Here is a 21,542-nt window from a genome sequence, read left to right as displayed (position 1 = left end):
GCTTGATCCCAGGACCCTGGGATCAAGCCCCGCATCGGGCTCTCTGCTCAGCGGGGAGCCTGCTTCCCCCTCTCTCTCTGCCTGCCTCTCTGCCTACTTGTGATCTCTCTCTCTGTCAAATAAATAAATAAAATCTTAAAAAAAAATAAAAATATAAAAGGCCATGGGAAAAATGGAATCTTTAGAGAAATTGACAGCAATTAAATCTAAAATTTCCAAAGAAACATTAATGCTGTAGGAGAATGTGTTTAAAATGAAATGAAACATGAAGTCAATGTCAACTGTTACAAGATAAGCCAAGAGTAGGAGGATAGGACTGGATAGCAAGTAGAAAGCAATATAGGGGTAAAGATGCTTTGCTTTTTGGGTGTTGTATGTAGAATTATTTACTTAATCCTCACTGTTTTTGAAGAAAAAAGGACAAAAATTCTTTACACAGTAAATGAGGACCTTGCGTAATTGATGTTATATTCCTCCAATTTTATATTGTTATAAGGTCTTCTAATTATTGTTCAAGTTTCTCCTCCATCAGTTCCTCAAAGAGCATGTACTGATTAGGTCTTACTGTAGCACATTCTTATATATTCTCATAGAACCATGTTCTTCTTCAGGATATGCGCCTCAGTTTGCAACTACGCATTTATTCATTTGGTTATTTGATATCCATCTTTTCTTTTTAATCAAATAGTGGCTTTCTGAAAGAATAAAATAATTTTGGTTTTACCTACCATTTTAATGCTCTGTGCTTAGCCTCTAAAATGAAAAGAACAGGGGCGCCTGGGTGGCTCAGTGGGTTCAAGCCTCTGCCTTCCACTCAGGTCACGATCCCAGCGCCCTGGGATCCAGTCCTCTGCTCAGCGGGGAGCCTGCTTCCCCCTCTCTCACTGCCTCTCTCTCTGCTTACTTGTGATTTTTCTCTGTCAAATAAATAAATAAAATCTTTATAAAATGATAAGAACACAAATACCTGTTTAAGTGATGACTGAATGCAATCACAAAATTCTGAGTCCTGAATAAAATTATAGTGTATTATTTTCACCATTAGTTCAAGCATAGACTGGTGGAAGAATATAATTCCATGATATGATTCTCATAACAATGGCTCTCTACAGCTTGGTCAGCATTGTGTTTTTTATTTTTTTTAATGTTAAAACTTTTTGATTAAGTTGTTTCAGTGACTCTACAAAGGCTAGCTCTCAGTTGACCAGTGCCTTTATGAAAGTAATCAGTATTTCCTGAGCTATTGCCCTTGACAAAGCTTGCTCCCTGGGCCTGATCAAATATATTTAACCTTGCTCTAGCCAAAGACTGTGACTTCAATGCCTGAATAACAACTAGTGTAAAACAGTTCTTGACTATGTTTAATATTAATAAATAATTAAAATACCAATATGCATTACACTACTATAAGAACACTGTAAATAAATATAAAGACAGTAAGAACACTGAAAGTGTCTCTATATTTTATAATCCATCATGAACACAGATAGTTATCTAACTAACATATGAATCAATTTGTATAACTTTTATAATTAAAAATGTTTGACAATTCACTACTTTACCCAAAGCTTAAATTATCCAAAGGTTAAAATTATCATTATCATGGTGCATTGGTTAATTCCATATGTTAATTTGACTCGGCATGGGCACCCAGATATTATTTCAAGAATTATTCTGGGTGTGTCATCGAAAGTGTTTCTAGGAGAGATTAAAATGTGAATTGGTAGACTTAGCTAAAGCTGAGCACCCTTCCTAACATGACTGGATCTCATCCAGTCACTGGAAGTCCTGAATAAAATAAAATAAAATAAAAAGCAGAGTAAGAGGGAACCCCTCCTGCCTGACTGCTTTCAAGCTATGACATGCCCTTTTCCTGTCCTTCTTTTGTCTCAGATAGAAACATCCAGCTCTTCTGAGTTCTCATGTCAGACACCTAGCATTTGGACTAGAACTATATCATCTACTCTCCCAGGTCTCTAACTTACAACTTCAGGTTTTAGTCTCTATAATCACCTGAGACAATCCTTTATAATAAATACATGATCAAGAACAAGACAGAGATTACCAGTATCATGGGTCTCATTCAATATGGTACTGGAATCCCTAGCAAGTGCAATCAGACAAGAAAAAATATAGACATCTAAATAGAAAGAGAAGAAGTAAAACTGTCTGTCAGTGACATGATCTTACATATAGAATATCCTGAAGATTCTACCAAGAAAGTGTTAAAAATAATAAATTTAATAAAGTTATAAGATAGAAACTCAATACAGAAAATTAGTTGCATTTCTATATACTACCAATGAACTATTTGAAAAATAAAGCTATCTTATTTACAATAGCATCAAAAACAATAAAATGCTGATGAATAATTTAACCAAGAACATGAAATATCTGTACACTGAAAACTGTAAGATACTGATAAGAGAAATTGAAAATGGCATAAATAAATGGAAAGATATCTTGTATTCAGGGCTGAAATAATATTGTTAAAATGTTCATAATACCAAAGCCATCTATAGAATCAATGCGATCTCTATCAAAATTACAATGACACTTTTTATAGAAATAGAAAAAAAACCCTAAAATTCATGTGAAACCACAAAAGACTTCAAATATCTAAAGCAATCCTGAGAAAGAAGACCAAAGCTGGATGTATCACATATCCTGATTACGAACTATATCACAAAGCTATAGTAATCAAAGCAGTATGGTACTGTCATAAAAACAGACAAGTAGAACAATGGAACAAAATTGAGAGGATCTAAATAAATTCAGGCATATATATGGTGGACTAATATATAATAGGGAGCCAAGAGTACTTAATAGAGAAAATATGATAGTCTCTTCAATAAAAGCTGTTGGGAAAACCAAATGGCTACATGTGAAAGAATGAATGAAACTGGATCCCTTTTAGATCAGTCACAAAAATTAACTCAAAATGGGTTAAAAACTTATGTAAGACCTGAAATTATAAAATTAAAAAATCCAGAAAAACAGAAAAAAAAACACTCCTTTACATTTTTTTCCTAATGAATTTATGAATGTGACCCGTTAAAGTATAACCAATAAATGCAGAAATAAACAAGTGAGACTACATTAAACTAAAAAGCTTCTGTATAGTAAAAGAAATGACAAAAAAAAAGAAAAAGGACTGAAGAATGGGAGAAAATATTTGTAAGCCACATACCTGATAAGGGGTTAATATCTAAAATATATAAGGAACTCACACAACTCACTAACAAAAACAATCCAATTGAAAAATAGAAAAAAAGACCTAAATTGACATTTTTCCTAAGATATGTTCTCATTTGAGTTACGTGTTCACTTTCTGACAGTGTCTGCACAGAAGATTTCAACTTGATGAAGTCTAAATGGTTATACCTTTAGTTGGTTGTGTTTTAATTGATAAATGTAGGAAACTACTGTCTTATCCAAGGTCATGAAGATTTATACCTGTGCTTTTTTCTAAAATTTTTGAGCTTTATATCTTATTATCTTTCATCAGTTTGAATTAATTTTTGGATATAATATGATGTAGAGGTCTCAATCCATTCATTTGTAGGAGGCTATCCAATTGTCCCAACACTATTTTTTTTTAAGACTATATTTTCATCAATGAATTGTATTGGCATCCTTGTAGAAGATAAACTGATCATAAATGGAAGGGTTTATTTCTAGATTTCTAATTCTGTCACATTAATTTATGTCTGTATCACATTGTCACCATCTTTGTCACTATAGCTTTGTAATAAGTTTTGAAATCAGAGACTGTGAGTTTTCCAAGATTTTTTTTTTTCTTCTTCTCTAAATTAATTTGACTATTCTGGATTTATTTTTTTCCACATGAATTTTTAGATAAACATCAATTTCTGAGGATTTTGGCAGGGATTGTACTGAATTTGTATATCAATTTGAGAAGTATTAGAACTTTGCTCTTAAATCTTCACTCAGTGAACATAGTCATCTTTCCATTTGTTTGAATCTTTTCTTTTAATCTTTTACCAATGTATTTTAGCCTTTGTGTTTTGCAGTCTTTTGTTAATATGAATTCATAAGTATTTAATTCTTTTTGGTGCTATTATAAATTAAATTATAAATTATAAAAAATTATAAATTATAAATTAAATTATAAATTTCTTTATATCTTTTCTGTTCAATTCAAGTGTATAAAAATAAAATTATTTTTATATCAGTCTTGTCCCTGCATAGTTGCTGAATTCACTTATTATAATAATTTTTAGGGAGTTCTTAAGAATTTTCTATTAACAAGATAATGTCAAATTTAAAGATAGGTAGATTCTAATTTTTTTCTTTTTAATTTCTAATGGGTACACCTTTCATTACATTTGCCTAAGGGTCTTGGTTAAAACATCTGGTAAAATGTAAATAGAAATATCAAATTTAGATATCCTAGTGTTATTCCTGATCTTAGAAAACGTCCAGTGTTTCATCATTATGAATGATGTTACCTGTGGATTTTTTTATGATACTTTTATCAGGTTTAAGAATTTTGTTTCTATTCCTACTTTGTTTAATGTTTTTATCATGAAAGGGTGCACTTTTTTTCAATGTTTTTTTATGTGCCTATTGAGATTATCATGTGGTTTTGTCTTTTATTCTATTAATACGGTGTGCTACATTAAGTGATTTTCCAATTTTGAATCAATCTTACAAATCTCTAACAAACCTCAGTTGGTCATGATGTATAATCCATTTTTATGCTGTTAAATCAAGTTTGCTAGTACTTTATTGATTACTTTGTATCTATATTTTTAAGGAATATTGATCCATAGTGTTCTTGTAATTTGTGGTATCTTAGTCTAGCTTTGGTATCAGGGTAACATTAGTTTATATGATGAGTTGGAAAGTGTCCCATTTTAAATTTTTAAAGAAGTGTTTTGTGAAGCACTATTAATTCTTCAAATGTTTGGTTAAATTTTCGAGTGAGATCAAACTTGCCTAAGCTTTTATTTGTGGGAATTGTTTACTATTTCAATCTCTTCACTTGTTATGAGGCTTTACAATTTTCTTTTTACTAATTCTGTTTCAGGTGTTTGTGTCTCCTCAGAAATTTCTTAATTTCATATAGGTTTTTTAAATTATTAGTCCGCAGTTGCTTGTTGCATTGCTTTTTCAGTCAGTTTAGATAAAGGTTTGAAACTGTTAACTGATCTTTTCATAAAACAAGCTTCTGGCTTCAGTGGATTTCTTTATTTTTCTATTATCTTTTTCATTTGTTTCTACTTTAATTTTGAACATTCTTCACTGTTCTCATTAATTATATTGAGGTGCATATTTTCAGAGGTCCTTATTCTGCCATTCAAAATGGCACCATCTCATAGAGTCATACTTTATTTTTTAAGTTTTAATTTAAAGTCCAGTTAATTAACATCCAGGGTAATATTAGTTTCAAGTATATAATTTAGTGATTACCACTTCCATACAACACCTGGTGCTCATCACCAGTGCCCTCCTTAATCTTCATCACCCATTTAACCCATCCTTCCACCACCTCCCTTCTGGTAACCATAATTTTGTTCTCTGTAGTTAAGAGTCTGTTTCTTGGTTTTACCACTCTCTCTTTTTCCTCTTTGCTCATTTGTTTTTTTCTTAAATTTCAGATATGAGTGAAATCATATATTTGTCTTTCTCTGATTGGATTCATTTCACTTACCATAATACTCCTGAGCTCCCTCCATGTTGTTGCAAATGGCAAGATAACATTTGTTTTTATGGCTGAGTAATGTAATGTGTGTATAAACACACACACACACACACACACACACACACTATATGTATATGTATATGTATATGTATATGTATATGTATATATGAACCACATCTTTATCCATTCATAAGTCAGTGGGCACTTGGGCTGTTTCAGTAATTTGGCTAAATAATGTTCCTCATAAACATTGGGGTGCATATATCCCTTTGAATTAATAATTTTACATTCTTTGAAAAATACCTTAGTAGTGCAATTGCTGGATCAGAGGGTAGTTCCATTTTTAACTTTTTGAGGGAGTTCCATACTGTTTTTCAGAGGGGTTACACCAGTTTGCATTCCCACCAATAGAAAAAAATTTCCCTTTTCTCCACATCTTTCCCACCACCTTCTGTTCCTTGTGCTGTTGATTTTAGCCTTTCTCACAGGTGTGAAGTGATAGCTCACTGTACTTTTGATTTTCATTTCCCTGATGATGAGTGATGTTGAGCATCTTTGCATGTGTCTGTTTGCATGTGTATGTCTTCTTTGGGAAATTGTATGTTCATATCTTCTGCCCATTTTTAATTGAGTTATTTTGGCATGTTGAGTTGTATCAGTTCTTTATATATTTTGGATATTAGCCATTTATTGGCTATATCATTTGCAAATATCTTCTGTAGGTTTTCTTTTAGTTTTGTTGATTGTTTCCTTTGTTGTCTAAGTTTTTTATCTTGATGAAATTCCAATAGTTTATTTTTGCTTTTGTTTCCCTTGCTTCAGGAGTCATAGCTAGAAATAAGTTGCTACAGTCTATGTCAAAAAAATTATTGCCTATGTTCTCTTCCAGGATTTTTATGGTTTCCTTCTCACATTTAGGTCTTGCATTCATTTTGAGTTTATTTTTGTGAATGGCATAAGAAAGTGTCATTCTTTTTCAGTCTTTTTCATGTTTCTTTCCAGTTTTCCCAACACCATTTGTTAGAGACTTTTTCCCATTGGATATTCTTACCTGCTTTGTTGAAGCTTGACCATATTGTTGTGAGGTCATTTCTGGGTTTTCTATTCTGTTGTGTTGATTTATGTGTCTACTTTTGTGTCAGTATCATACTTTTTGATGACTGTAGCTTTGTAAAATAACTCGAAGTCTGAATTGTGATGCCTCCAGCTTTGCTTTTTTTTCAAATTGCTTTAGCTATTCATGGTCTTCTGGGGTGCCACATAAACTTTAGGGTTGTTTGCTCAAGTTCTGTAAAAATGCTATTGGTATTTTGATAGTGATTGCATTAAATGCATAGATTGCTTTGGGTAATATAGACATTTTAACAATATTTTTTCTTTCAATCCATGAGCACAGAATGTCTTTCCATTTCTTTATGTCATCTTTAATTTCTTTCATCAGTGTTTTATACTTTTCATAAAGTATAGTCTTTCACCTCTCTGGCTAGGTTTACTTCTAGGTATCTTATTGTTCTTGGTGTAATTATAAATGGGATTGATTCCTTAATTTCTCCTGCTGCTGCTTCATTATTAGTATATATAAATACAGCAGATTTCTGTATGTTAATTTTGCATCCTGTGACTTAACTGAATTCATTTATCAGTTCTAGCAGTTTTGGGGTGGAGTCTTTCAGGTTTCCTGTATATAGTATGATGCCATCTGCAAATAGTTAAAGTTTTATTTTTTCCTTATTAATCTGGATGCCTTTTATTTCTTTTTGTTATTTGATTGCTGAGGCTAGGTTTTCTATTACTATGTTAAATAAAGTGATGAGAGTGGATATCCCTGTCTTGTTCCTGACAATAGAGGAAAAGCTCTCCATTTTCCTCCATTAATTATGGTACCAACTATGTGTTTTCCATGTATGTCTTTATTATGTGGAGGAATGTTCCCTCTAAAACTACTTTCTTGAGGGGTTTTTTTTTTTTTTTTTTTTTTTTTTTTTTTTGACAGAGTACCCTGGGATCACAACCTGAGCCAAAGGCAGAGGTTTTAACCCACTGAGCCACCCAGGCGCCCCTCTTGAGGGTTTTTATCATGAATGTATGTTGTTCTTTGTCAAATGCTTTTTGTGCATTTATTGAAATGATCGTATTGCTCTTATCCTTTTATTAATGTAGCATACAATGACACATTTGAGCATACTGAACTATCCTTACAATCCAGGAATAAATCCCACTTGATTGTGGTGAATGATTTTTCTTTTATAATGCATTGTTGGATTCAGTTTGCTAGTATTGTACTGAGAATTTCTGCATCCATGTTCATCAGGGATATTTTGCCTACGGTTCTCTTTTTTAGTGGTGTCTTTATCTGGTTTTGGTATCAGGGTAATTCTGGCCTCATAGAATGAATCTGGAAGTTTTCCTTCCTCTTCTATTTTTTGGAATGGTTTGAGAATATGTATTAAATCCTCTTTAGATGTTTGGTAGAATTTGCCTGTGAAGCCATCTGGTCCTGGGCTTTTGTTAGTCGGGAGGTTTTGTTTTTTATTGTTTTGTTTTGTTTTGTCTTTTGTTTTTTTGGTTTTTTATTACTGATTCAATTTCTTTGTATGTTACCAGTCTGTTCAAGTTTTCTATTTCTTACTGTTTCAGTTTTGGTAGTTTGTAGGTTTCTAGGAATTTATCTATCTCTTCTAGGTTATCTACTTTGTTGACAGATAATTTTTTGTATTATTCTCTTATAGTTTTTTGTATTTCTGTGATGTTGGATATTATTTCTTCTCTCTAATTTGTGATTTTATTTATTTGGGTCCTTTCTGTTTTTGATATGTCTGGCTAGAGGCTTATCGATTTTACTATTTTTTTTTTCCAAAGAACCAACTCCTGGTTTCATCGATCTTTCTATTGTTTTTGTTTTGTTTTGTTTTAGTTTCTATATCATTTATTTCTGTTCATAGAAGCATACTTCTTCAATAAAGTCATATTCACTCATCCTAGTACTCAGCTATCAACTGTATAGGTATAAGAGTAATGCATCTCTGGACATCTGCCCTTATCAGAGTTTCAGTTTATTATAATAGGAAAATAGGTATCACCTTTTTTTCTAACTTTTCTATATGTACCTCCTCCTCAAAAGATACACTTATTAAAAATATTACCCTCCCAGTTCAAAGAGAATTAATTTTTAGTCAACAGCAATGTATTACCTGCTTCCAACTCTAAACTAACTAGAAAAATGTTCCATATTGTCTACTCTAATGTAGGGAAAAAAGCAGTATCTTTGGAGTCAGAAGAACTACTTGCTGTAACACTTATTAACATTTCCACTTACTGCAAAATTGTTGAATATATATTTGAATTACTAAATGGATTATTAAATGAGTGAATGGCTATATAAAAATGGTTAGTGAAGAATGTATAATTTTAAGGATTTTAACATGAAGTAGCATATTTATGTGATATAAATATAAGCAACTAAGATTTGCTGTACTTTTAAGTAAGAGAGATTTCAAGTGCATTATCTCATATATTCTGAGTAATATACTGTAAGGTCATTGTTATTATTAAACTATCTAGAGAAGGCTTTTATAACATACAAATTAAAGCTTAGGGTCCGGGTTCTGAATACAGTCCCAGATTTCTTTGCAATACTCTGATTTAGCTTGCTTATTGACTACTTGATAAATTATTTGCTTGGTGAAAACATTTTCAACTCGTACTTGAATTTGGATAGTATAACATAGTTCAATTTAACTTACTTTGAGATTTTGATAAGGTTTGTGAAGGATAAATGTGACTGAAACACTTAGAATGAGGATATATTCCTTTTTAGGTTTCAGGAGAATAAATGTGAATCAGTTCATGGACAGTGTTTCTTTGCTCTGTTCACAACATTTAGATTCAAAAAATAATTCATTTGTATTGTCTTTTTGCTCCAATATACATCAATAAATTTTTTCATTGTGTAGCTTTCTGCATGCAGGATTATAATGAAGTACACATTATTGAAGACCAACATAGGGAATCAATTAACTTAGATTCAAACCCAGCACTAGGAATTGGCAGTCCTAGTGGAAAGAACCACTGTGCTTAAATGCATCTCTAATGCCACTTTCTGGTTCAAAATTATAGTGTTTTCCTCTGCAGTGGATCTTCTTGATACAAGGGCTAGTGTGTTCTGCATATGATTTGGGTTGTTCTCAAAAACGTGTTTTCTGTCTTAATGAGTTCTCAAGAGACAGTAAAAAAAAAAAAAAGTAAGGTTTCTCATTTACAGGGCTCACAGTGATTTAAAGCATTCATTATAAGGCTACCTCATATGAATTCATCTTTCATATAAACCTGCTTTGGTCTGAAATTGCACGCAGTATTCAAAACCTATGCTAAGAGTGTTATAAAGAAAAATAAATAAATTGAGAATGTGCACATCAATTGAAGTACAATATAGAATTCCTAGTTTAATAGTAGTCATTTACAATGTACTAATATTAGGAGATAACTTTTCGAAAGATTGTGACACTGAGTTTCTTATTTGCATAAAATTGAATATAACATGAATTGGTTAGTTCAAGTAAAATGTTTCATTTGTTGATACAAAATTGCTGGTATAAATGACCAAATCTCACAAAACATAGCTCAAATAATAAATTTAAATATATATAGAATGATGTCAAAATGAGAATGAAATGTATTACATAATTTTACCTAGAAACTGATTATAAGACAAATAGGATAAGCATATGAAATAGTAAATCATATACTTAAGGGAAAAATTATCTATAGTTGTTTTTTAGGGCTATGAAGGTTATATACACACAAAATTTTAGTTTTGTTAATATAACTTTTCTGATTTTTTTTTTTTTTTGGTCCTTTCAGATCAATCCCTGATGTCTTCTTTTAGATGTACATAAGAGACTTCTAGTTTAAACTTGGCATATGCAGAAAAGAGGATTTATTTAAAAAGTTTTATCCAAGGAATTTTTTATGTGGTCCTATTAAATAACATCTAAGGTCCTCCTTTTCAAAAAAGGAAACTTTATGTGTGTGTGTAATTCTGATTTATTTGATTCAAATAGATTAGAAATAATGATACACTATGTTATTTTTGTTACTTTTGCCACTGTGATGGATTAAATAATAATGAGTTCAATACATTTGTGAACATCTTAATGTTTTTAGCCCCTGAAATTTTTTTAAATCTTAACATAGTTTTAATCCTAAAATTTTTCCGCTTACTAGTACCTTGCTATTTTTTTTTGAGTATAGTTTACACACAAGAGGATACATTAGTATCAGTTGTACAATAGAGTGATTCAACAAGTTTATGTTATGCTCAGGACAAGTGTAGCTACTGTCATTATAAAAACCCTATGATAGTACCAGAAACAGTATTTCTTATCCTGTACCTTTTTATTCCCAGCATTTATTTATTGTATAACTAGAAGCTGTGTCTCCAACTTTTCTTCATCTTTGCACAACCCAACCCACCTCCCCTCCAACAACCATTAATTTGTCCTCAGTATTTATAGATTTGATTCTGTTTTTTGTTTATTGTTTGTTGTTGTTATTCTTTTTTTTTTTTCCATTTTTGTTCCTGTGTATAAGTGAAATCATATGGTATTTGCTTTCTCAGTCTGGCTTATTTCACTTAGTAAAATACCGTCTAGATCCATCCATGCTGTTGAAAATGGCAAGATATCATCCTTTTTGTGGCTAACATTCCTCTGTGTGTGTGTGTTTGTAATACACATGGGGCTGAATATATATTTGGATTAGTTTTATCACTTTCCTTGGGTAAATATCCAGTGATGTTACTGAATTGTATGGTATTTCTATTTTTAATTTTTTGAGGAACATCTATACTACTTTCCACAGTGGCTGCACCAATTAATATTCCTATCAATAATGCGTGGGGATTCCTTTTCTTCATATCCTTACCAACACTTATTTTTTGTCTTTCTGATACTAGCCATTCTGACAGGTATAAAGTGATATCTCTTTGTGGTTTTGACTTGCAGTTCCCTAAAGATTAGTGGCATTAAACATCTTTCCATGTGTCTGTTGACGGTCAGTATGTCTTCTTGGGAAAAATGTCTCTTTAATTCCTTTGTCCATTTTTAGTAAGACTATGTTTTGGGGTATTATGGTATATAAGTTCTTTATGTATTTTTGGTATTAACCCTTTATCAGATATAAGGTTTGCAAATATCTTCTCCCATTAAGTAGGTTATCTTTTAATTTTCTTTTTTTTTTTTTAAAGATTTTATTTATTTGTTTGTCAGAGAGAGAGTGAGCGAGAGCGAGCATAGGCAGACAGAGTGGAAGGCAGAGTCAGAGGGGAAGCAGGCTCCCTGTGGAGGGCAAGGAGCCCGATGTGGGACGCTGGGATCATGACCTGAGCCGAAGGCAGCTACTTAACCAACTGAGCCACCCAGGCATCCCTATCTTTTAATTTTCTTAATGGTTTTTCTCACTGTGCAAAAGCTTTTTACTTTGCTATAGTCTCAATAGTTTATTTTTGCTTTTTTTCCTTGCCTTAGGAGACATCTAGAAAAATTTTGCTAAGTGTAAGGTCAATGAAATTACCTGTGTTTTCTTCTAGGATTCTTATGGTTTCGGGTCTTCATTTGGGAGTTTAACCCATTTTGAGTTTATTTTTGTATATGGAGTAAGAAAATGGTTCTGTGTCATTCTTTAGCACGTAGCTGTCCAATTTTGCTAATATCATTTGTTGAAGAGAGTATCTTTTTCCCATCATATATTCTTGCTGCTTTTGTCATAGAATGAGCATACAAATGTGGGCTTATTTCTGGATTCTCTAGTCTCTTTCATTGATCTAATATTTTTCTGTTTTTCTGGTAGTACCATACTGTTTTAATTACTACAGATTTGTAGTGTATTGGGATTGGGACACTTACAGCTTTGTTTTTCTTTTTCAGGATTGCTTTGGATATTTAGAGTCTTTTTTAGTGCCATATAAATGTTAGGATTATTTTTTATAGTTCTGTGAAAGTTTCTATTAGTATTCTGATAGGGATTATACTGAATCTATAGATTGCTTTGGGTAATATATACATTTTAACAATACTAATTTTCCTAATCTATGATCATGGAATATTCCTCCATTTGTTTGTGTCATCTTCATTTTCTTTGTCTATGTTTCATAGTTTTCAGAGTGCAAATCTTTCACCTCTCTGATTAAGTTTATTCCTGGGTATTTATTTTTTTTAGTACAATTGTAAATAGGAGTTTCTTAATTTTTCATTCTGTTGCTTCATTTTTGTATGTAGAAATATTATCAATTTCTAGGTGTTCATTTTGTATTCTGCAACTTTAGTGAATTTATCTCATTCTTAGTGGAGTCTTTGAAGTTTTCTATGTGGAGTATCATGTCATTTGCAAATAGTGACAGTTTAACTTCTTCCTTACCAATATGGATGCTTCATTTATTTTTCTTGCCTGATTGCTGTGGCTAGAACTTCCAGTATTATGTTGAATAAAAGTGGCAAGAGTGAACATCTTTGTCTTATTTCTGATATTAAAGGAACCTGATATTTTTTAAATGTATTTTTATTTATTCACTTACCCATTCTTCTGTTTATTCATATATTATTATTATTTAGTGATTATATATTATTATGAACACACAATAATTATTACTGTCAGACTTCTTAATTTCTCCCAACTGAATGAATACAGAAAGTCACATCATGGTCTTAATTTGTCCTTCCCTGAGTTAATGAAGGTAAGCAGCTCTTCTCTATGTTTATTGGATATCAATAGTTTTTTCCTTTCCTCATTTTTTGTATCTCCTGCTATTTATCCTCCTTTCCAGCTCAGAGAAAAACAAAGTATCTATTCTCTATTCTAGAGATCCTGACAGTCTGTATTAGGATTCTATTGCAGTGTAACAAATTGCTCCAAATTCAGCAGCATAAAAAACTAAACATTTACTATTTCATACAGTTCCTGAGAGTTAGGAATTGAGGAGGTTTTGAATTCAACTGTGCATCTCAGCTGTGGTCATCACAAGAATTAAATAGGTATTTAAAAAAAAAAAAAAAAAGCCACTTCGTGATAACTTTTGTTTTTGAAAGGTCCCATTTTCTTTATAAATATTGGCTTAATTTTCCTGCCAGATGGGCTTTTCCACAGGGCTACTCACAACATGAAAACTGGCTATGTCTGACCAATGACAAGGATGGAGACGGAGAGAAAGAGAAAATACTCAAAATACAAGCAACTGTTTCTTGGAACAGAAACAGTGAGAAACATCACTTCTGCCATATCCCATTCATTCATAGTTAGTCAGTAAATCCAGTCAATGCTTAAGGGAGGATAATTTAGCTTTCTTGACCCTTTACATGCACTTTTTTACCTCTGCTACTTTGCTTGTATCAACTTTTGCTCTACTTTGTAGAGAAAGTTGAAATGGACATGGGAGCAATTGGGAGTCATGGTCACTAAATTCACTGAGTTTGCTTCTTTAATATGATTCATTTTTCAATTTTAATGGCACATCAAAACTATACTACAGACCACTTGATAAGAGTTTGTTGAAGGCAGGATTGTTCAAAGGAATGAAATTAGTGTCAAAAACATTTGAAATGTATTATCTACTATCTAGAAATAAAACACATAGCTCTTTTAGTTGCAAAACCCAAAAATATAGCTTTCTGGGATAAACCAGGATGCTGTCCAAAAATCTTAGAGATCCATGATCAGATCTCTCAACACATTCTCATAGGCATGAATGCCTTATAATTGAATGTGAGAAAAAAAATGAATATATTATCACTAAAAGAAACATTATGACTTCCAGTAAAACTGATAGTAATATTTAGATTTACCTTGGAAGAAAGTTTTGTGATTATAAAATATAAATTATTTTTTACCATGAAATCTACCAGATTCTCAAAAAAATGTTAAAATGCCACTTTATTTCCTAAAAAGAACTTTTGCTCATGAGACTTAGCCTAAGTTCCTTGATTTCTTTATCCAAAAGAAAATGTCAAGCTAAATTATTACTCCAAAATATATGCCCCAAAGTAGGTCCCTAATCAGATGTCTAGTTCATAAGTCTCTCTTGTGTACTTAATCTCACAGTAAAACAATTAAAAATTAGAAATGCTAGCATTACTAGAAAGCATTTTTTTTAAGTAAAGATTTATCAATGCTTCAACTCATTGTTCAGTATTTTAAATGAAGTAATCAATGTGGGGCTGAACATTATTTTGAGATTTTTGAAAGATCCTAAGTAATTATCAAATAATATTTTGGATTTAATTTTACTTATCTCTTAGAGAAGGCTCAATATATTATCCATTACCTTTGAGATAAGAAGTGTATTTATGGGCTATGCATCATTTTAACAAGTAAAAAATTAGAATGTACTTGTATTTTGGGTGTTACTCCCAATATATAATTAAAGTGGTAATGGGATTTATTAAAGATTAACAGATTTCAATGGGATTTATTTCTGCATGTGATGCTAAATAAAGTTAATCTCAGGAGATATTCAAGTACATTGTATGATATGTTGGATTGAACTAGAATGCCACAGATATGAATAATGTTAAAATTCCAAGGGAAAAAACATGTCCCTGTGTTCCAAAGCTGTGAAGACTTGTTTAGGGAAGGCAATTTAACTCCCTCCCAAGAAGCCTTAAAAAAATGGAGTTACCCTGGTAAATTTCCCAATGTTTGACATTTTGGCTTTAGTCTTACTGCCTTATACCCTTAATTTGCACACATATTTAGAGTGAACATAACTCAAACATCCATCAACTGGTGAACAGATAAAATTAGTATATCCATATAATACAATATTATTTGGCAATAAAAAGAAATGAAACACTAATACATACCACAATATGGCTGAATCTCTAAAAAAGTACGTCGTGTGAAAGAAAGCAGACACAAAAGGCCACGTATTGATTGGTTAAATTTCACTTAAGCCATATATTTTTGTTGTTTCATTTTTGTCTTATTGATTAAATAACAATACCAACTAAGAGTTTGGTTATCATGTCAAAAATTAACACATAGTATGAATTCAGATACAGAAGTTCAGCAAATAATCAATAAAAGCATTTGTGAGAATCATCTGTCTCCACAAAAATGTATAATAAAGAGTAATATAATTTTTATTACCTCTAAATTGTGTGCTATACATTCTCTATATAGGTAGAGTTCATAATAAATGTATGTATAAATATATGTTTACATGTGGTTTTATTTGATATCCATTTGTAAAACATTAAACTGCTCATAACTGGTTGAAGAAATCAGTAGTTGCTTGGACCAAACTATAGGTGGAGTGTTTTTTGACTACACTATAATATCATGATTGATTGCATTTGGAGATAATAGGGCTGTTTTTTAATCTTATCATAAAACTCCAAAATTACTAAATTTCTGTGTACATAAAGTAAAAAAAAATAAAAATTTGAAAGCAGAGTCAAGGGTTACATTTTAAATAGGGATAGGTTCAGAGGGGTTCAATTTTTTTTGGCAAAACTGAATACATTCAAAACAGGCCACCATTGGTTATTTAAGAAACTCCAGACAACTTAGAAACTCTATTTGACCATTGGCCTTGATCTGTACAGTTCTATAAAAACACAAAGCTATTATTCTTTTTCTCATCATTTTGTTTACCATCTAAGCATTCTTTAATGATTAGCATCTAGTTTCCTGGGGTTTGATTGGTAGAAGAGATTTTCCTGGGGGGGGGGGGCGGCAATCAGAAGAAAAAATGTATTCTAGCTTCAGGCATGGTGTACTTTCTTCTCCCCCTGATTTCAAATTACGAAGGGAGTTGAGGGAGATTGGAAGGGGAGGTCAACCATGAGAGACTGTGGACTCTGAAAAACAATCTGAGGGTTTTGAAGGGGTGGGGAGGTGGTGGGAGGTTGGGGGAACCAGGTGGTGGGTATTAGAGAGGGCATGGATTGCATGGAGCACTAGGTATGGTGTAAAAACAATGAATACTGTTATGCTGAAAAGAAATAAAAAAAAATGATTCTTATTAATGTGCTACTTTGAAGTAATTTACTGAAAATAATGCTAAATAATATATTGTATTTTTTAAATAAGTTATTTATATTCATGATTTCCAACAGGGAAGTAATGCCTTTGTGTTTTTCAAATATTCAAAGAATATAAAATTGCATGTCTAGGCCTGGGTAATAGGTAATCTGATAAAAAATGCCTGGCCCTTAAATTTCTTTGTCAAAGTCTTCTACTCAAGAAATTAGTTCTCAAAGAGTGGGAAAACAAAATAAAAGAATAATCTAAAGAATGTAAGATAAAGAACTGAATTTGTAATCTTAAAAACAAAACATTCTAAACTACTCCTCCCTAACTCTGGATTTTAATCCCTTCAGTGTTTTATTTGCATAACAATACCACAATTTCTAAATGTAGTTGATTGGTACTAAGATGATTTAAAGGAAGTTTGTGTTTAATGTGGCTGATTGTGTTAAATTCTTTCTTTTGTTTATCCAGTAAGACATGCGGATTAAAAGAGTGGAAAATAGATCAGTTCTTATTTCCATAGCCTTCATTTCTAATTCGAGTCAGAAAAATAATTTAAGCCTCACTTGACACTTCTCCTATTATTTAAACATGACTAAACACTCGAATGTGGGAATTACAATAAGTTAGGGACTTTACTGGACTTAGTTCAAGGGTCTGACATTGTCAGACACATGGTTTGTATTAGTATAACACATCACAGTCTGGCCTTGGGATCCTTACTTGTTGCCTCATCCCAGCAGACAGAAAATGGGGAGAGGGGAGAGAAGGAAATTTATAGTAGTAAATCCCACACGTGTGAAATTATCAGCTAATTTCATAGAAACTTAAGAAAATGAATAACAAGGAAATGAGAACACAAGACAAAAAACATTACCTTTTATCCGTCCTCTTCTCTTCATATCACATCTTTGCTCCTATAACTCTAGGGAAACAATTATGGGAAAAATGTTAGCATTACTCCCTTTGTGTCCAAAGGCAGTGGGCCACTCTAAGTCCAGTTACTCAAGGCAGCTTACCGCCCTATTGACATGAATTTCTTATTTGAAAGGCATTCTTTGCTGGATTACTGCCTATCTAGGAGATATAGGAAGAGATCCAGGAAATTGCTTTCTGTTGTTGTTCTTCAGTCCTTTGCCAGCCCCCTTTTCTCTATGTTATATAATAATGGAGTTATGACAGTTGTTTCTGTACACTCTGTCCCTTCTTCAACATATTTTCCTAAATGGTCTCATTCATCCCCTTTATTTCAATGTCTACCCATATATTCATGACTTCTTCAACTGTATATGTTTAGCCACTTTCTTCAAAATTTTAGAGCTGTAGAGAAACATCTAAACGAAGGCATACTGAAAATTTCCAGATACTCAAAAGGCATGTGAATGTTAGTATTTCCAAAAGACAACCCATTGTCTTTCCCTTTCCCCTATCAAAAATAAACAGATAAATCTTCCTAATCCTATCCTTGTTTCTCAGTAAATACCTTCATGAGTTACCTCTCTTCTGAGTCACCAGAAGCAGCAAAGTGATCTGAAAATTTTCTTATATTGTTTTCTCCTTTTCTCTCACTTTTTAAAAAGATTTTATTTCTTTATTTTTTATTGTGTTATTTTAGCCACCATAAAGTACATCAGTAGTTTTTGATGCAGTGTTCCAAGATTCATTGTTTATGTACAACACCCAGGACTCCATGCAATAAAATTCCCTCCTTAACACCAACCACCAGGCTCAACCATCCCCGCACCACCTCCCCTCTAAAACCCTCAGTTTGTTTCTCAGAGTCCACCGTGTCTTGTGATTCATCTCCCCCTCTAATTCCCCCCAATTTACTTTTCCTTTCCTTCTCCTAATGTTCTCCATGTTATTCCTTATGCTCCACAAGTAAGTAAAACCATATGAAAATTGACTTTCTCTGCTTGACTTATTTCACTCAACATAATCTCCTCCAGTCCCATCCATGTTGATGCAAAAGTTGGGTATTCATCCTTCGTTATGGCTGAGTAATATTCCGTTGTATATATGGTCCACATCTTCTTTATTCATTCATCTGTTGAAAGGCATCTTGTCTCTTTCCACAGTTTGGCTATGGTGGACATTCTTTTTCTTCCACTTTTAGTTGGTGATAAAATCTTATTCTTTTTCATTAACATATAGCCTATCAGTTTTTAATTAATTTATTTTTTTATTCTGTTATGTTAGTCACTGCAGAGAAAGTCAATTATCCTACCAGTTAATTATCACCTCTCATTTTGGGGGTTTCTTTTTATTTTCCCAAGATTTTATTTATTTTTTCAACAGAGAGAGAGACATCAAGAGAGGGAACACAAGCAAGAGAAGCAGGCTTCCTGCTGAGCAGGGAGTCCAATGCTGGGCTAGATTCCAGGACTCTGGGATCATGACCTGAGAAGGCAGACGCTTAGGGCTGAGCCACCAAAGCACCCCAGGGGTTTCTTTCTTACTTGATTTTTACATAATTTGCTACTCCTTTTCTAATACATGTATCCATGTTGCTGAATGAGGATGCTTTGCAACCCCATTACAGTTAACATAACCACTTTGTACAAATACACAGTCCCCTCCCTCGTGACACCTTATTCTTTTTTACCATTATCTTAGAAACTATCTAAATCTCTGATAACTCTGAGACAAATGGCAATCCTGGAATTACCTAGTGCAACACTTGCAAATAAGAGCAACTCTGGCTCTTTTTAATATGCACATGTTCCTGTTGATGTCTTATTTGAATCCTTTTACTCTTCCTTATTGACTACCACATTAAACTTACTCTCCGTATCTGAATATCTTCTAAGGTATGATTTCTGTAAATACCTTTTCCACTGCAAGTTTTCTCAGGCTCTTCCATCTCCAAAATTTTTCATTTCAAACTTACAGAAGTCCACACAGCCCCGTATATGTTTGCTTCCTATGCTTCCAAATCCAAAATTCTCCTTACCTCACCTTTTCAGTGAATCTTTATTTGACCTCCATTTTTTCACTGTCCCTGATGGAATTAACCAAACTCTTTTCCATACACTTATGAACAGCCTCTCTTTGGCTACTATAATAATGTGCTTAATGTTATCTAAATGTTTTCCTTTTTGTAGATTTTAAGACTCCTATGAACAGGGATTCTTGTCTTACTTGTTTCCAATCCCGGGCACTGCACATTGCCAAGCAGCAATTGCACATATAATTGTTAGATGAATGAATAAATAAATATAACTATACTAATAAATAATGTGAAAGAGAAAAGGTGGAAGCTCTTTCCAGTGTCTGCCACCATGCTAAGTGCTTTAAGTATACAAAATGATTACTAAACTGAAGTTATATATAGTTATAGATGTCCTTATCTTTTTCTAGGAAAATAACTGGCTCAGATGATTAAGTTATCCATGGTTCCTCAGTGCATACTTCCACATGCACAATTCTGTAGCTCTGTGTTAAGAGTCAGAGCAGTTTGTATTTTACAAACTAAAGTTGTATTTTTCAAAATAAAATATTTTACCACGTCTTTGTAAATAAGAAGCGTACTTTCCAAAACCCCTCAGATCTTCTAAGTACTCCAAGAGAACACTTGCCAATAGTGTAGTATTGTTTTGTATAGCACAGTCACAACAATGGAGTAATATAAGAACATTTTAATTAATTAGGTTAAAACTATATTACTTAGTTTGTATTAACTAAAATATTAGTAGTGTATAAAATTGACTTTTTTTGGGGGGGGGGTAGAATGGGGGCAGAGGGAGAGAGAGACTTCTAAGCAGGCTCCATGCTGGGCTCAATCTCACAACCCTGAGATCATGATATGAGTCAAAATCAAGAGTTGGTTGCTTAACCGACTGAGCCAGCTCCTCAAAACTATAGAATATACTCTGTAAAATTCAAGACTGAGTTTTAATATCAAATTACAAAGCCTTTCTTTTAATTCTTCTGGGAAAATCAACTGTTCAATTTCCCATACCATTATTATATACGCAGATTTCTGTTGTCACACTTTTCAAAGTCTTTCACAATTGTCTTTCTATTCATTTATTATTTCAACAGATGTTGAATAGGCATCTAATGCATTCACAGCACTACACTAAGTCCTGAGGTTATAATTTGTTTCTGTCTGTCTGGTTGGATTCCATGGGGGCAGGGTTCAAACAAACATTTCATGTATACATCATGTCTATGACTTAAAGGAAGAAGATGTGAAGAAATGCATATTGAATAAATGAATACCTTAAATATTAGTTTTCAGAAGATTTATTTTCAGTATGGACTACAGTAGTTATTAAAGGGTAGTTTTCATGGATACTGCATGTAAACTTGAGCCACAACTATTTTATAAAGCACTTAAAATAGTAACTAGTAAAATAGTAACCTAGAAATACTGGTAGGCTCATGTAGAAAACAAGAAAAAAAATCATCCAGTAGACAGGATGTTCTAATATAGTTGTTGGGTGATAGGAGTCTGATAATGGTGAGTGTTGGGCAGAATGAATGAATTAACATGATTTTTTAAAAAGAAGAAAACCAAGCCTTGGTGACAGATAATGTGTTGAAGGGAAAAAAATGACAAGGGTATCTTCAAAATTTCTAGTATATCCATATAACCACGGAAAAAGAAAAGTTGAAAAATGAAGTATCTTGAAGAAAAATGATGAGTTTATTTAAAGAATTTAAAGAATTTCATTTAAAATTGCTCCGTGAATATTCAAGAAGGATAATAAAGAGACAGGCCAAATTGGAAATGTGTGTTTACTGAACACCATGATAGTCGTTTTACTTAATGTTGTAAAAAGAGGTAGTAGGAGAAGTTCCACTGTCATACCTCTTCATCCTCAAAAATGTGTGCACATTATATTAA

The 21,542-nt window shown here is 32.4% G+C and overlaps 1 protein-coding gene across 1 annotated transcript in view; it reads right to left on the bottom strand.

Annotated features, from left to right (window-relative positions):
- The window catches only part of LOC132014573 (large ribosomal subunit protein uL15m-like), a 28,260-nt gene extending 8,707 nt beyond the window's left edge, over positions 1–19,553 (bottom strand). The window contains exon 1 of the mRNA XM_059395520.1: positions 19,476–19,553. Within this exon, the coding sequence (XP_059251503.1) occupies positions 19,476–19,553 (78 nt within the window). The remainder of the gene's footprint in view (positions 1–19,475) is intronic.
- Positions 19,554–21,542: the final 1,989 nt, after the last annotated feature.

This window comes from Mustela nigripes, chromosome 3 (genome assembly GCF_022355385.1).
Source record: "Mustela nigripes isolate SB6536 chromosome 3, MUSNIG.SB6536, whole genome shotgun sequence".
Taxonomy (NCBI): domain Eukaryota; kingdom Metazoa; phylum Chordata; class Mammalia; order Carnivora; family Mustelidae; genus Mustela; species Mustela nigripes.
This window is presented reverse-complemented; position numbering and strand designations above follow the sequence as displayed.